Consider the following 18,336-nt stretch of genomic DNA (forward strand, 5'->3'; position numbering starts at 1 on the left):
TTTTTCTTTTTTTCTTTTTTCTTCTTTTTTCCTTTTTTTCTCTTTTTGTCTTTCTTTTTCCTTTCCTTTTTAATCTCGACATTTCGACTTTTTTCTCGAAATTTTGACTTTTTTCTCGACATTTGACTTTTTTCTCAACATTTCGACTTTTTTCACGAAATTTTGACTATTTCCTCGACATTCCTCGACTTTTTTCTGAACATTTCGACTTTTTTCTCGACATTTCGACTTTTTTCTCAAGATTGTACTTCAACATTAATCTTGACATTTGGACTTTTTTCTCGAAATTTCGACTTTTTTCTCGACAATTCGACTTTTTTCTTGAAGTGCATCATGAAAAAAAAAGATCTTCCCCCAGTTATAGCTAATATAAATACATACAGCATTTGTTGCCTTCATTCTAAGACTTATACAAGACTTTTCATTCTTTGCGGCTCCAGACATATTTGTTTTTTGTGTTTTTGGTCCAATATGGCTCTTTCAACATTTTGGGTTGCCGACCCCTGGCCTAGACGAACATGCACCGTTCTGCAGTTCTACATAGTGTCCCAGTGTATGAATAATAAAAAAGATGAATGTGTGAATGAACACAACTTGTTTATTAAGTTAGTAAATGTTTGTCAGAATTTCATATGTCTCTGATAATGGCTCAGGTACTTTTCTGTGAATGCACTTTGGTGTTTGATTATGTTATAGCCAACCATTGGCAGGAATCTGAAAAACAATTCAGAATTGCAACGGGAGACTATCGAAGACTACACAGTCCTAAGGTTTATTGGCCCAGAGGCCTTTGAAAAAGCTGGAACATTTGACTATGCTAAGGGAGAAGATCCCAAGAATCCAGATGTCCTGCTGAAAAAGGTTTACAGACTTGTGCTTGCCAGCAAACTACAACATAATGGACAGGCAAGCTTTTAACTCGGGCAGTGAAAAGCCAAGTGAGTCAGTTCAGTCTTGTAGAATAACATTGAAAATATCAGTGTAACAATGTGACTTTAATCTACTCTGTGATGAACTGATATGGGACTGAATCCTCTGTGACAGAAAGCAACTGTTTCCACAAACAACTGCTAGAAGGAAAAGAATCTCACTCAGTAATTGGGGGTTAGCATTTGTATGCACACTTGTACAATGGCAGGAGAGGCAGAGGAAGACTGGACTGGTCATATTTTGATTTGTGCAAAATGATTTCAGTAAGAGCCACTCTGCAAATCCTGTTGCCATTCAGGGTAGCATGGATCTGGCACCCGCTCCATCTCCCGCATCACTTAGCTCCTGTGAAGCCAGTGAGGCCAGCCAAATAGACAGCAGGGCCGCAGAACCACTCGATAATGCCTCCCAAGTCGTCTTCCCTCCCCTCAACTTAGCTCCAGGCACCTGGGAGGTATTAACACCCTCTATGTTTGCCCAGTGTAAACGTGAGTTCTTTGTCCAAGGAAAGTAACGGGATCTAATCCAAAATCCTCTCCAAGCCTGCTGCCACTCTTAAAAGAAAATTTCCCGTCCTCTCCAATATTTACCTGCAGGCTACGACTCTAACGGCAGGGGGTTAAGTCAAGTTCATGACATCCTCTTTCTCAATGTAAGCCTAATAAATGGTTAAATAAATGCCAAAATTCCAACATGTTTCCTCATAAAAAAGTAATTAAAGTTTTCACTGCTTGAGTTGTCCAACTGAATAAATTAATAAATGGGGGGTGTGTATGTAAACCAAGTGCTTTTATGTTCTGATTGCTCTGGCTTTGTGTTTACATTGTAGTGTACTCCTCATTTCCATTCAGAGGGACTAACTAAATCTGTCTTTGTTGAGATACTGACATCTTGTTCAACTTCAAGCTTAGCTCCATATTTCACTTGAAATGCTGTTTAGGTTAAACCAGTGCTAAGTTGGCCACATGCTAGCTGACGGCAATTGGCTTGTTGTGTTTTAACTTTGTTTCTTGTCCTTTTGTTTCTGTTTCGCTTGTTTGTGTTCAGCTTGTTTGCTGGACATCCTGTTTTATTTTGATACCGCTATTACATGCGTGTCAATTCTTTTTGAACTTTCTTTGTTGGCCTCCTCTGTCCTGATTGTCAAAACCTGTGGCTTGTTAGCCTTTGACTGTGTCAGAGTTTATTTATTGGGTTTTTTTTTTTTTTTTGTGGTTTTTTTAATATCCTGTCTTGGCTCTGTTTTTTGTTTTATTAAAATTACTTTGTTCACCACTCCTACCTCCTGCTTTTCAAAATGTAGGTCCAACAATTCCTCAGACCTAAGAGCTTGGACCAAACCTGTAGATCTGACCCAGTTTTTCACAAGAAGGTGATGTATTAAAGTGTCTAAATATCCAAACTGATTGTGTTTATTAGCATTTCAAACAGAAAAACAAACATGTGCCAACCAAAGAAAACAAAGGCACAAAGGAACAATTTGCAAAAGGTCCCCCTATAAGTACTGAAGTTAAAGGGATTGTGACATGAAAAACACATTTTTCTTGATTTTTTGTGTTTTGTTGGGTGTCTTGACATCAATTACACCCAAAAAACAACAAACTTTTAACATTCAGTGTATTGTGTGCTTTCTGGGATTTTCCGCATAACTATGCAAAAACGGCGCATCTGGTTTGGTGGCGGATCGTTACGTAACGATCCGCTAAATCACCGCCCCCTCCACCCAGCTCCCTGTCTCCGCTCCTCTCCAGCGCACCATAAAGGCTGATTTATGGTCCGCGTTACACCGACGCAGAGCCTACGGCGTAGGGTTACGCTACGACGCGCACCATACGCTGAACCCTACGGCGAAGGGTCTGCGTCGATTTAACGCGGAACCATAAATGAGGCTTAACAAGGAGCTGTTTAGAGCGTCTTTTGTTCTAATCACCGGAGGAAAACTGCTAAGAAGACCCGCGGCCACTGACTGGACTTAAGATAAGGGGACAGTGCTGCTTGCATGCCTTTATTTTTATGATTGTTTGCTGTGGTTCTCCCTGCTGCTCTTCCGTGCACGCTTCGCCTGTCGCTCCGACGCCGCTGTGAGCGTATGGCTGGAGGAGGAGGAGGTTTGGAGGAGGAGCGGAGCAATGATTGACAGGAAAGGGGGGAAAGGAAGCATTTTTCACGGCGCAAAAAAACACTGTAATAAAAAGCCAGGAAAAGAGTACTAAGAGTGAAGTTTTTCTTGTTACACTCTTTTAGACACATTTGAGGGATGTTGGCCAAGACTTTTAATAGTGTTAAAAGCATTTTAAAAATGATGTCACAATACCTTTAAATCGCTTGTATGACACTGTCCAAGATTTTCTCATGTTGTATCTTAAGCTCGAACACTCTCCTTTCCATTAGTCTCTTGAGTCTCTTTTTCCTCTTTACTATAATCTCTACTGTCTAATGTAACCTAATTTTCCCACAAATATTATGCCTTAAAGTGATTGCCACAACCTTAATCCAAAATATGCTGTTAATTTTTCTGTTTATTTCACGTCAACATTAATGAGTGATCGGTTGTGAGGCACACAAACATCCATCACATACATGAAGTAAACTCTCACTGACAGAAAAAAATGTTGTGATGATCTTATTAATTCATAACTCAAATGAAATTTGTTCTAAAATGACACGGTTAGACTATTGTATGCACTTACTATAAATGACTGCATGAAGTTGCGCATAATTGTATAACTGTGGAAGCAATGCCACAGCTAGAGGAAGAGTTTTGAAGGGGGGTGTCTTCAGGGACCACACGGACCTACTGGTCCAGGATGACAACTAAATTATCAGTTGATTCAGGTAACCAAGAGCGATCCTTCTGGAGCTCTGTGGTGAACTGGTCCCAGCCACTCTTGTGTTCCCAACAACAGGAGCCTTTCAGCAGGCGCTGCAGGCAGGTCAGACATCAGTCACCTCTGAGCTGCGCCATGACGGCTGTATGGGACGACTAGTCGGGTTGACATCCAGATATCTAAAATGTTCCTAAACTGTGGCTCAACTGGCAAACATTAAAATGCAAATGTAGTCTGTTTTAGTCTGTAAAGTTTGGTTATTTTCATTGAATGTGCTTTCGGATCATTTTCGAGTTACCGGCGCTGGCAAGATTTTAGAAAATGTAGTTTATTCGATGATGGAGGTCGGTCTCTCCTCATGAGGAGTTAACTCCAGCATCCCTGGACCTCCTTATGTGGGGTCAACTCCAGCATCCCTGGACCTCCTCATACGGATGCAACACTCCATTAATTTGCAGCAACTCTTCTTTCTACATTGACTTTGATGTCGTCACTTTAATCAGCTGTGCTGCGATGTTCCATTCCTGGGGGTTTAAAGTCTGAGTCACACACTCACAATCAATGTATTTTCTTTTACTATTTAAACCGGAGACTATACCACCAGATACATTATTTTTCCTGGCCTTAACTTCTGACAGAAGTCTCCTTAGCTCACAATTGGTGAATTTTATTTTTTTCGTGCTCGCTTTTGCCATTTTCTTTGTTTGGCAATTCCCATAAATATTTATACTCATTATCATATTCAAATTGATTTACTACAGGGAGGAGACAGGGTGGACTGTCATGCAATTCAATTTCCCGTTGATTGTGATGTTTAAAGAAAACATGCGTATTTGAACGTACATATAATTAATTCTCTTAATTTGCTTTTGCGTTGTAAAGATTTCTGCGCAAGGACTGAGGATTAACTCTATGCAATTTACGGTATGTTCATGAGGCCCCTGCTTAATTCATACACCCTGAAGGGAACACCTTTATCTATGTTTTTGACTTCCACAAAGCTTCTCTACACAGTAAATGTATTTTTAATTTCACTGTCCTCTGTAGCCACACTGGAGTTGTCATTTGAAGTAGCTGCTTTGTTCCCAAGAATCCTACTGTCTAAATAAATGTATGTTTATTGAAATAAAGGTGGCTCCAGTGTTGACTAACACAGGAGTTTGTTTGTCCTCTTCAGTATTAGAACCTATATCCTCGGCTCCTTATCAGTTTCCAAGATTACAGTGGGGATTTGACCCTGCTTGTAGGGTTATCTGGGCCCTGCCCAAACATTCATCAGGTCTCTAGTTCCAACTTAGAAGGGTGAGCCGTGGCCACATCAATACCTAGGGATGCTTGTGGTTTTTTTGGCAGCTGTGTGCAAAGTGCCCAGGTTCGCCACAAGCCCAGCATATTCCAGAGGCAATGTCTGTGGTCCACATGTTGGCCATGTCACCAGTGCAGGAGGTTGCTTTTCCCTTGCGCTCACTAAGCTACAGCTGAGCCGCTTGATGAGCTATCTGTACTCTTCTTCTGGTCAAAGAGCCAATCCGTCACAGGAAATAAAATATTCCATCAAATTAAAGTTTAACAATCATTTTCACATGAAAGAATATTTGTTCAAAACATATATATATATATATATATATATATATATATATATATATATATATATATTAGGGCTGTCAAAGCCCTTTTAGTTTCCTCCATATGAGGTTAGACATAATCACATGGAAAATTTAACTGACCAATGCACTTCTTGTACAATGTTTTAGATGCATATGGTTCATTGTTTTACATTGAGCTGTTTAAAATAACAAGAAATGTTACTGTAAGTTAGTCTTTACAAGTGTAAAGTTGGGGACTACATTGTGTTTGTATTTATGAAGGAATGTTACATTCGGGTCAAAAGCTTTTTTTTTGTGGAAAGTTGAATAAACATTGGCATAAAGCAAGCAAATTTGCCCTTTCTTATGTTGTTAACAGTATTAAAAACATTTAAGAAAAATACCTTAAGGTAATTTAGAACAGAAAAAAATGTGTGAATAAATGTGCGATTAATATGTGTTTAATCGCGAGTTAACTATGGACAACATGCGATTAATCGCGATATATATATATATATATATATATATATATATATATATATATATATATATATATATATATATATATATATATATATATCGTTTCTATATAACAATAGCTAAGGAATCACTACACCAAAAAATTTAGTGTCTGTCACAATCTGAATATCGAGATATTAACACTTTGGAGAAAAGCAGCTCTTGAGTGGAGTATTGATTGAGACTATCACGACTGTTGATGTGTGAAACAACTGAAAGAGTGAGTGTGAATTTTCAGATGATGAGCTGTTAGCATTGATGTTGTTGAAAGTAAAGAGGAAAACTGTCAGATATTAACAAGCGGCATGTTTGTGATGAAAGGCAGCAGGATTCAAAATGAAATAAGAATATTTAAAATAGTTCAGAAAGAACAAATACATTATTGAAAACCTGGAGCATGTCTTAAATCCACGCCGTGACGAGCGGAGACGTGAATGCATAATTACAGCGCTAAACTCACAAACTCTGGAGAAAAAGGAAAAACATGAGTTGAAAAGTGATTTTGAAGAAACAGAAAAGTGCCAGGCTGATGAAGAAGAGCTGTCAGGAAGGCCGGGCTTTGAACGTGATCAGAGGCATCGTTTAAAGAAAGAACAAAGGCAGCAAATGTGGGGAAGAGAGCTACCTGTGAGTGCAGGGAACAAAGGCACCAAGGAAGACGAGACATTTGGCTCCAAACATGGAGCTCAAGTCATGAATAAAGATGAGCTGCTGATGACTTTTTATCAGACTCTTCTTTCTTTGGACTCACCTCCTCTGCCTCAGTGACGACCAGCTCCGGGACACTGCCATCGGATTCCTCAGCTTCACACTGATTGGCTGACAGGTTGGGATCTATGTGGAGAGATACGTGAAGTTACACTTGTTTCTGATCCAGAAGGGATAGCTTAATGCAAAGAGAAAGGAGGAGGGTAAACCTAACCGAGGAGGTTCATGTTCATTTCTTTCTCTATATGTTTACATCTCTGTTTAAAGCAAAAACCATGGTTTAAAGACCATATATTTTATTTTTATGCATACAGTTTATCTAAATCCAAACAGCTGCCTTCAGTTCAGGTGGCTGTTAACCCAGCTGTGTTTTTTTCAGAACTTTGACATCAAACACCTGTACGTCATTATGCAAGTACAGACACATTCACGTTTACATGCACTAACAGAAAGTCGAGTCGTTAATCTGACCGATATCGAATATTTAAAAGCCATGTGTACACTTTAGCCAGGCTGTAGTCGAACTGAACTGGAGCTTTTAGGATCGAGCTATTAGTGCCAGATAATGCGGTCCTAATTCGAGTTATTTTGGCATGTATATACACAACCCATGCTTGGCCGAACTACTGACTGCCCCGGGACTCCCCCTTCCGGGAGTAACGACTCTGTGAAAGCCAGAATATCAACACAGTAGGAGAAGAAGAAGACGAACAACCAAGAACTAACTGGAAGAACGCCAACGCAAAAGTGTGTGTGGCGCCACCTAGCATCGCAGAGTCGACCTCACCTCACTCAATAATCCAGTATATTCCCAGACTGCAGAAGAAAATAATGTTGCCAAACGTCAGTGATGCAGCGATGCACCAGCAAGTTTTCTACTCATATACCTTTGTTTTGTGTTTATTTACATGTAGGTGTAGTAGGGAGCAATGATATATGGCTGTTGTGGTTGTCCAAAAGGTGTTCCTTCTTTTGTTATAACTTATTTAAATATAGTTACACTGAACATTGAAGTTATAATATAAATGGAGGAGCTTATTTATCAGAGTAGACTTAGTAAAAAGCAATCTTTCTGAAAGGAACAAAAGCGTTAAAGATTTTATCTGACCAGGAAGTCAGGTTGTCACTGATATGAGCTTTGTTGTAAAATGAATCAAACTGTGTCTGTGTTGTCGTAGAAACAAGCTTCTTTTTATCATTCCTGACTTTTAGTCCAGGTTGCTTCTGGTGGACTGCTTTGACAACTAATGAGCTTTTGTTTATATTGGAGATAATATGTACTCTTGTTTTCTTTTCACTTCTTTTCCATATTTTTTATTTTGTTCTTTTTTTTCTCTTTTTCATTCATTAATACGGCTAATCCATCAAACTGAAGATGTCTGAAACATACTTTATTGATCTCTTTTACAATTTTTAACTGTTGAAGGGGGTCCTTTTGTGTCTCAAACAATTGTAAAAAGTTGTCTTGTTTTGTTTGATCTTGACTTCACCACAATGAGAACAAACAACAGCAGCTATGGTTAACCTTCTTGCTGCCTCTCTGATGTTTGTATCAACTCATTTCAAAACCACAGTGCTCACTTTTCAGAAAGCAGATGCCTTTTCAGAGTAAAGGTGGGATCACACCTCTACCAGCACTTCCTGACATGGTCTTCCATGCATAGATTCAATGATGGAAACTCACACCTCCTGCTTTTTCATTCTTCCACTGCCTGCAGAAGAAAAACGTCTCTGTTGCTATCACACGCACAGCCATTAGAGCAGTGGTCCCCAAACTACGGCCTGCCTGCCTCCACATTTGACCCGGCCCCCTGAACAATACCAGAGAAGGAAAAAAAAAAAATGCTACAATGACCTCACTTTGCCTCAGCACGTTTTTTTTACCCTTATGGGCACCCATACCCCAGTCTAAAGCCCTGCACGGGACTGTTTTCTTCATCCCGCTCCCGCCCACTCCCACAGTGTTTATATCCACTCCCGCCCGCATCCGCAAAACTCTGAGAATTTATGCCCGCACAATAATAGAAATGCATTGATTTTGCCCCCCGGGGAAGACCCAGGACACGCTGGAGAGACTACGTCTCTCGGCTGGCCTGGGAACGTCTCGGACTCCCCTCGGAAGAGCTGGAGGAAGTGTCTGGGGTGAAGGAAGTCTGGGCATCTCTGTTGAGACTGCTGCCCCCGCGACCCGGGAACGGATAAGCGGTGGAAAATGGATGGATGGATGGATGGATGGTTTTGTGTCTTCTCCCGTCCCGCAACAGAAATGTTGTCCTAGACAATCTATCTGATTTATCGTTAACATAATTGTGGAGCTTGATGGATAATTGACAGTTCATAGGCCACCTGACAGAAAGTTAGATGGAAATCTATCATTGTCATCATCACACAATCTATTTCGCCTTTCGCGCACGCATCAATTACTGTATGTGATTGAGGTTATAGCAACGAGAGTAGGCTAAGAGTGGCTCAAATATAAATAACACTAATAAATAACATAAAATAAACAAAGTTAATGAATGAAACAAATTAATTTAACAAATGAATCACTTGGCCATTATATTGCTGTGGAGGAAGAGAATGTTGCTGCCGACTGCAGTTCGAATCCCGTGCGTCTCTTCCAAGATGCTCCACAGACACTAAACGCAGTTTCTCCAAATATCGGACTTGCCTTGCTTTGTCTTTGTTTTGTAAAGACCTTGTTTGAGGTTCCTTTCCACGTCATTGATTTCCATCTTGTGGCTAGACTACATCCCGATCCCGCAGTGTTTTTTTTATCTGCCCGCAGCAAAGTTCAAACCGTCCGCTCCCGCGAGATTTGCATTGGGTCCCGAGGGACCCGGCGGGAGCCAATCCCAATGCAGCCCTCTACCCCGGTCATAGAACGTGAACGTGACCCCCCCAGAACGGAATAATGGCAAAAAGGTTGGGTAAGAGAAAAATTGATTCAGAATGCAGGGTATTTAAATTGTTTGAAGCTGAACCTAGGATTGTGCACGGCACAACATAACTTTCTTTCCGTGAAGAACCCAGAGAGGGTTCTTTGTTTTTTTATTGATTTCATAAATAGTGTTATTAGCCTATATATTTTCTGCGTTACAGTATTTTATTCTGTAAAGAACCCAGAGAGGGTTATTTGATCTCAGAACGGGTTATTAATATTTGGATATGTGTGGTGCGCTGGAGTGTCAGAATGTTTTCTGGCAAACAATAAATGATTACATTTAGGCACCCCAGCGATTGTCACACTTTATCTGTTATAAACTGACCCTGGCCCCCCATCAGAGAAGGGAAAGGTTATGTGGCCGTCACTGGAAAAGGTTTGGGGACCCCTGCGTTAGAGTATGTGTGGGAATGATCGTTCTGCTTTAATGTTTCAATGTTCACTCTTTCCTGATCTTTGCAAACATAATAACATAAGATACAGTATGTCCTGCCACCAAGCTGGACAAACCCAGACTGCAGCCCACTGTGAGGAATGCTGAGCGTCTCATCAGAGCCGCTCTGCCCTCGATCACAGACTTCCAACTGCTCCCATCTGACAGTCCTCCAAACCAGGACTGACAGGCACCAGAGCACGTTCTTCCCCACAGCAGCCTCCCTACTAGACCATTAACTGTTATCTGGCACAATTATTGTATATATGTAAAAAAAAAATTATGGGAGATCATATTTTTTTATCCCTAGATGATTTTTTTTTTTTTTTTTGGGAGGGGGCGGGTGTTGTTGATCTCAACAGAGAAAATTGTAGCTTCTCAGGTTCAGAAGGGAGCACAAAACAATTTTAATTGCATCTCATTAATGCAAATTATTTAATTTCTTTCAGAAGTTTTTGGTAAAAATGTTTAAATAAAGGGCTTAAATGTAATTGTTTTTCCTAATGGAATAATATATGACTCATTCGTGACTCTTTCAAGGACTTTCAGAAAATCAAAAATATTGCATTTGTTTAAATGTTTAAAAGAAAAAAGAAAAAAGGCCATGAAAATCCACTGGCAGGTTTTGGGGGTTCCAAGGGTGTAAAGTGGAAATAAATGTGGAAGCCAAACAACATATTTCACAATTAGTAATAAAAAGCACAAAGTAAAAACACTAATGAAGCATCACAGAACAACATCTCCTCCTCACCTGTGTCCACAGAGCCCTGGGTCGGCTCATCCTGCTCCCCATCCGGAGCTGGACCCTGATTTGACGCTGCCTCGTTTCCTACCTGGAACTCCAGCTGGTTCTGAGTTGCATGTGGGTAAACGTCTTTGTCAGAGCTATCACATTCATCATCTGGCCCTAAGGAAAGACTTTGTTGATCCTGATGGGCTTTGAAAGCCTCAGAACTACAGTTTGGTTTCGGCTCTTGAGTGGCTGTGTTAATAGAGGAAAGGCTGTGCTGCAAACCATCTTCCATTGTAGTCAAGCCCTGAAATAAAACAACAAACACAAACAGAAACTCAGAGCGAGTGATGTTTTAAAGTGAAGACAATGACTTTTCCAGTTTGAATCATGTTTTTTTTTTAAATCAGTTCCTTAAAAATGAGCAGCTCTGATGCATACTGGGCCTAAGCATGAGGTGATGCTGCATTTCTTGACAACTGGGAATACAAGTATAGAATTCCTACACCAGGACTTGGAGCACATTGGACAACCCCAACTTCTGCATTTTACACCATTCCTTGCATATGAGATGCAGTGTAAACAAAACAGTTGTAAAAAGCAGTTCATGATTTCTGTTCCTGTTCATTGGTGTCTCTCAGAAACCCTTTGTTGCATGTTGCATGTAAGAGGACCAATTCTTCAAGACACCCATCTCATTAGCTGACTCTTTAGTCAATATGATGTTTTTAGTGTCCACACTGGCTAGTGACCACTAACAGACAGGAAAGATATAACACTGTATATATCCCATTGTTTATGTGTGGAAAGTGAAGCAACGAGGTCTTCTCCCACGGAGAGCATCTCTGGAAGGTAATGTATCCAAGCAGCTCATCAGTTAAGCTCAACCAAGCTTCATGCATATTATCAAGTCCAATCTGAAGGCTTTATCCAATCAAAGCTGACATTGCTCTCCTATGTCAGTGCATCCCATAAGCAGAGGCAAAACAGGGGAAATATGTGCCTGTCTGGAAGTAAAACTGCAAAAAAGTCAGGAAGAAAAAAAGTCTTGCTTTTTTAAATTTGCTTTCAACTAAACTTATCAGTGGTTAAACAAGGTTTTTTTTAATAAAGCAATGTTGAATGCCGTAAGATGTGGAATAACAGGTGGAGTCTGATCAGGCAATTGAAACTGACCAATCAAGAACCCATTTTTTGAGCCATTGGCCTCCTCAGTTATTGTTATCATATAAAATGTGTAAATGTGCAGGGATTCTTGTCAAGCTAAGAATGTAAAGCATCAATTCATGACATTTGTGCAATGATGACATTGAAAAATAATTAGTGGATGATCAAATCTAAAGGCAGATTGAAAAAATCTCTTCATCTCTTCAAGTGATTTCTGTCTTTTTGATGCATCCTTGTTTTGCTGATGATTCCAGTGAATCTGCAGTCATGTAAACACACCTCCAATCTTAATGTACAGCAGCTTGATGCTGCTCATCTGAAGCCATCATCAGCTCTGTGAAGTGTCTCACTTCCAACACTTAGCCGAGGAATCCCAGCGGTGGTAATTATGTCTGAGCACAGATAACAAGGGGTGCATTTCATACTTGAATAATAACTATTTAAAAAGAGTGTTTTCCAATTAATTAAACACACTGTCTTTAAGTAACCTCTGGACATTTGCCCTGCAGGCTTAGCTCGTTTATGAGCTGCTGGGGAAAAAACAAACGAGCACTCCTTTCATGTGAAAATCCTCACAAAAGAGTCAGTACCACAGAGAATACGTAGGCAGCAGTGCTGCACATTTCCTTCAATATTCAACTTTGTACATGCAAATTGTGAACATAACTTTTTGATATGATAAAACAGCACCGCTGTGTAATTTCAGGCCTGCTGGGGTCTCGACTAGGCAATGATGAAAGAGTCATCTGAGCTTTTCCGAGCCATTACCCCCTCCTCCAGGAGCCCCTCCGTGTGTTTAATACAAGGCTCCTGAGCACCAGCAGCAGCGGCGAATATGAGGAGCACTCACCTCTGTCACTGCTGTGGAGGCTTTTCAAAAGAAATGCTTAAAAAAGCGTGAAAATGCCACCTCTAATCTGCTGGAGCCATCTGCAGAGGAGCAGCTCGCATCATTTCACCCATCAGTGCAGTCAGCCCCATGAGAGGCTCCTCACATTACTCTGGCTTCATTAGGCTAAATCAATATGCGTTTAGCATCCCCACTTATAGAGTCACATCGAAGCCAGAGCGGCGTAGATTTGCAATGGGGCGAGCAACAGAAAAGCTGTCAGCTACAGAGTTGCAGGAGGAAATCTACAGTCTGTTCAAGCTGCATGCTTCTGCAGAGAAAGACAGTCACAAATGTTTCTCACATCATCACCTCCATTCTAGTACTTTCAGATGGTTCATGTACAGTAAAGATTTTCACTGTAGAATAATAATACACTGCAGGGTTATTGCAGGGTTTCATGTCATTCATAGGATCTATGACGCTGTTACACTTTAACAAAGTTCTGTAAAATTATGGAGGACTCACACCTGCATCTGCCTCTATTCTTGTAAACAACAATGGAATTTATGTCTCACACATTTGATGTAACAATAAATACAGTCAGATTAGCCATTTCTACAAAAATGTATGGTGTTACACAAAGACAGTGTTTCCCAAACTTCCTCTGCTGGGTAGAAACCATCCCTGCTTTACCTGGACAGCATAGGTCTAACAGCTACTGTATGGTCCAAGGAAAAAGTGCTCAGAACTCATGTGCATCTTATTTCAATATGTTAAAAACTTCAGAAAATATCAAATGCACATATTTGGGAAAAGTGAGGATCAGGGGCGGATCTAGGATGTCAGGAGATCCGGGGCTTAGCCCCGAGGGGGGGGGGGGGTCCCGGTTTGGCGGCGTTTTCCCACTCCTTTGGACGTACAGTAGCTACAGCTCGGTTTGCAATAGCTCTCTACCACTACCAAAAGTTTTCTACCACTTTTAAATACACCTGGCATGTCCAAATTTTGGGAGATTTCTCTCCACTTTTGTCCCTTTTTATTGAGGTCACGATAGGCCTGCAGTCTTGTATTCCACAACTCCTCACACAGACGCACAGCCAAAATGATTTTTTCTTCAATCTTGATCGTCTCTGATCTATAACCTGCAAGTTTTTTTCTCCCTCCACCACCTTCTCTCCTATCGGACACCGCTGAGATGTCGTCACAGCGCAGCACGGTGAAATAAAAAAATGTTCAATTTGGGCGCAGGCAAATGTTTTAAGTTATTTAGATAATTTTAGATATTTTGCGGCACAGTATCAGGCCAGCAGAGATCATTTTAGATGCTTCCCGTGCCCTGAATGCATTAAGTGACAGGAGCATTATTTGATAGGATGTTACTGGATTATCAAATTATGCTACCCCTGAAATATTGATTTAAAATGGCTGAATTGAGGTATAAGTATGCTGAGATTCATCCTGCAGTGGTAGTGAGGTGATTAGTATCTTACCTGAATGCATTAAGTGACGGGAGCATTATTTGATAGGACGTTACTGGACTATCAAATTATGCTACCCCTGAAATATTGATTTAAAATTGATAATATGGGCTGTTGAGTATTTGATCCTTCAAAATACACTACCCATGACATTAATTGCATTACTTTTTGTGAACATTATACGATAAAGAGGAAAAATAAAACAATTCTATCGCTTTATTTGATATTCATTCAGTAATTCTCGTTTATTTAACCAGGCAGGTCATTAAAAAACACATTCTTATTTACAATAACGGCCTGGCAAGAGACAAGGACCACTTGGGGGGAAATGAAGTGGTTTAGGGAGTAAAACAGTAAGATTGTTGCTCTGCAAAAGGTAGAAAACCATTAAGGAACTTTTTCTGATAGGGTAGCAAAACTCGACAGATAGACGCTATCGGTTTATGCGGTGGTAGCATTTTTCGACGAAGCAGCAGAACTCGACAGAACAGCGGCTCGGTCTGCGCTTTGCGCCCAGAGCGACTGCTTCCCCACCGAGCTCGGCGGCGCGAGACGGACCTGCCGAGGTGTTTGCGCCCCAATTGAACATTTAGACCAGACGATTTTTTTTTTTTTTTTTTCAGATCCGGGCACTTGCGCCGAGTCTGCGCCTAAAACCGGCGGCGTGCGCCCTGCGCGGAGACAGCACATACACAACCGCTGTGCGCCCTCTGTGTGAAAACCGCTTTAGCCAATCAGTGATTGTTGACATGGGGGCTCGCCTGGCCTCCCTGTGGGCGCTCGGTCATTTCCGTGGGCGCTCGGGCCCCGAAGCACCCACGGTGCCGGCGCCTATGGATCCGGGGCTTTTGGAAAAACATTCGGGGCTTGAGCCCAAGTAGCCACCCCCTAGATCCGCCTCTGGTGAGGATCAATCCCAGGTAGCGTTGGGGAGACCACTGGATAAAGAGTGGTAGCCTATAGTTATAGAGGAGGGCTGGATTGCAACTAAGGTGAACCACTTTGGGGTTAACACACCTTAACCCCTAATAGTTTGACTAGAGATGGGTTAAATGCAGAGGAAGAATTTCTCCATTGTAGGGATTACTAAAGGAAAAAATTATATTTATCTATGAAATGTAATGATTTATTTCAGATAAAAACTAGAAACTGGATTCTGTTTACAGGTAAATAAGATTTAAATTACACAATTACACAATTGAACAGATATTTGATCTCAAAAGTATTTTTTGTCCAATCAGCTTTCAAGTCTCACTCTCTTTACTCTCTTGTGCAGTTATGGATACCTCCAGGTTCAAACTCACAAAGTCACAGCCAGGGTTTAGATATTAGTCCGGTTCACTATGTTCAGATACATGGGTTTGTAGGATGAAGACGGGGATTTGTAAAACTATACATTTTTGGAAACCTTATAACCTAACGAATCAGAAAATCAATGTTGCCATTTTTTTCGAGGTAGTTATAGCGGCCATCTTGGATCTTTAAAAATGGCTTCTTTCAAAAATGAATTTCTCAATATCTTGCCTCCTAGATGGCCTAAAATCAAGATTGCAATGGTTAAATATTATATTTTTGGGGCAAGGAATCCAATTGAGCTGATCACATTGTAAATGAGACATATGGGTGGGTATTTTGCATTTTAATCATATCTTACATTGTTTTACATGATCAAATGGTGTTATTATTGGTCCAAATGTAGCTGGTTTGACTGAGACATGCAGAGATTTCTATGGTATTTTGTAGGATGGTCCATATATTCCCAATAAAATAAAAATATCCCTATATAGGTGTATATTCTCTGTTCACTTAATATGTCACCTTCAAAAACAATTTCACTGGCTTAATCTACATCTCTGGCGGTGAAAAAACGGATGGTGCCAAAACATCTCGGATGAATCCAGGTATGTTGCTTTATCATGTTATCAGTGTAATGTTGATGTTAGGCCTACACAGCATGGCTAAGGTTAATGCTTGTTAGCAAATGTGTTGTGTCAACTGCAATGTTAATTATTTTTGTCAGAAGCTGTAAAATGATTTCTTGATATTATTTGTCCAATATATTTGAATTCTTTAGGGAGTAGCTGTGCACTGAGCAGGGAAATAAATAGGCCCACAGTGAACCAGGCTGTGTCTCAGATCCATGCAGGTATGGTATGGCATGGTGGTTGTCCAAAAGCTGACAAAGAAGCCACCAACAGTAGTCACAGTAAAAGATTTAAGTGTATGGTTCTACAGTAGACTGATGTCCCTAACCAGAGATTACGATGAGGTGATTCTGGTTTTTGATACATACAAGGCTGATTCTTTGAAGCACCTCACAAGAGAGAAAAGACGAAAAGGAAAGGACCCAATTCAATATCAAATCAGGGACGACACAAACATTAAGAGCATTCCGATGAGCCGCTTACTTTCACATGACCAATCAAAAGCGGATCTGACAGAGTACCTAGCGTCAAAGACGATTGAATACAGCCAAGAGTCCCCCAAGCTTGTCATCGCTTCTGCTGCAGCTCACACTGAGAGCAACAGTGGATTGAATTTTGAAGACAACAACCACAAAGAAGCAGACACCTTGTTAATCCACCATGCAGTTCTGGCTTCACGTCGAAACCACTCCAGTGCACAGCTCATGTTCTTCTCCCCGGACACAGATGTACTTGTGTTGGTTGTTGCAAATTATGAAATCTTGCTGGAAAATACTTGTGTTTCCATGGCATCTGGGATTTTGGAAGTGAAGCCAATATGGAATGCTCTTGGTGCAGCTCGAGCAAAAGCTTTGCCAGCGTTTCACGCATTTACAGGAGCAGACAACACAGGACGCTTTTCTAGAATAGGCAAAGCTACCTGGTTTAGCATCTACCTCAAAGCTGATGACCATGCAATCAAGGCTCTTCAAATGCTTTCTGAGACTAAGAAAGTGACAGAGAATCTCCATTCTACATTAGCTAGGTTTGTTTGCACTGTATACTCTCCAAAAGGGATCCAAATTGACAACATCCCTGAACTGAGGTGGCATCTCTTCTGCAAGCACATGGCAGAAAGTGAGAAGCTTCCACCCACACTTGGTGCTCTCAAGCAGCATGTCCTAAGGGCCCATGTCCAAGCCCGCGTGTGGGGTCAGGCTGACATCGCTCAGCAAGAGTTCCTTGACCCACTACAGAACGGCTACCACAAGGACAAGGACGGCCAGCTAAAACCAGTCACAACTGAGCTCCTCCCTGCACCAAAGGCCATCATTGAAATGGTCAGATGTCAGTGTAAAGCAGACTGTTCTTCACTCAGATGTTCTTGTAATTCAGTGGGGCTCCCCTGCACAGAACTATGTCAGTGTAGCTCTGACTGCCAGAATGAAGAAGACTGTCGTGATATCATGTATGCAAGTGACAGTGATGATGACATTGAATATGCTGCAATATAGACATATCAGGAATGAGAAATAATTGAACATTCAATGTACAGAGGATATTGTGTGTATAGTTTATATATAGTTGTTTTGGGTTTTTTGTGTGGTGGGGAGGCTAGCTTTTAGTGTTTGACCCCAAACTTTGTCCTACATCCCCCGAATTTCATGTCAAAGTGACTGATGATGTCATAGTGTGTCATGATGATGTGCGATGAAAAGAGTGCCACCTTTTGTTGTTAAATGCTTGATTAAAGGACCCTCAAATGGGCAAGTTGTTTCCTGTCTTTTAACATTTGTGATAAAGTGTTTGTGAATTATGCCATTGTTTGGATGATATACATATCCGGATTACCAGAAAATAACCTTTAATCATGTAATAATGCTAATTGCCAACCCATAGATTGCTCATTTACAATGGAAAACACCTCCATTGGATTCCTTGCCCAATTCCTTGCCTCAGAATGCAGATTTAACCACTCCAATCTTGATTTTAGGTCATCTAGGAGGCAAAATATTGAGAAATTCGTTTTTGAAAGAAGCCATTTTTAAAGATCCAAGATGGCCACTATAACGACCTCGAAAAAAATGGCAACATTGGTTTTCTGATTCGTTAGGTTATAAGGTTTCCAAAAATATATAGTTTTACAAATCCCCGTCTTCATCCTACAAATTTACCTAAGGAACCTGACTATATCTGGATGTAGAGGTGCTCCTTCCTTTTAATGTGTCCAGGATTAAACCAACTGTTAACAAGCACCACAATTTCTCCTCCTGTACT

At 40.8% G+C, this 18,336-nt stretch overlaps 1 protein-coding gene across 1 annotated transcript in view; it reads right to left on the reverse strand.

Moving 5' to 3' along the window:
* The window catches only part of LOC133444879 (uncharacterized), a 61,040-nt gene that overhangs the window by 38,755 nt on the left and 3,949 nt on the right, over positions 1-18,336 (reverse strand). The window contains exons 2-3 of the mRNA XM_061722774.1: positions 10,700-10,985; positions 6,615-6,697 (exon numbers count right to left, since the gene is read on the reverse strand). Of these exons, the coding sequence (XP_061578758.1) occupies positions 6,615-6,697; positions 10,700-10,973 (357 nt within the window). The 5' untranslated portion in view covers positions 10,974-10,985. The remainder of the gene's footprint in view (positions 1-6,614; positions 6,698-10,699; positions 10,986-18,336) is intronic.

Source organism: Cololabis saira, chromosome 5 (genome assembly GCF_033807715.1).
Source record: "Cololabis saira isolate AMF1-May2022 chromosome 5, fColSai1.1, whole genome shotgun sequence".
Classification (NCBI taxonomy): Eukaryota; Metazoa; Chordata; class Actinopteri; order Beloniformes; family Belonidae; genus Cololabis; species Cololabis saira.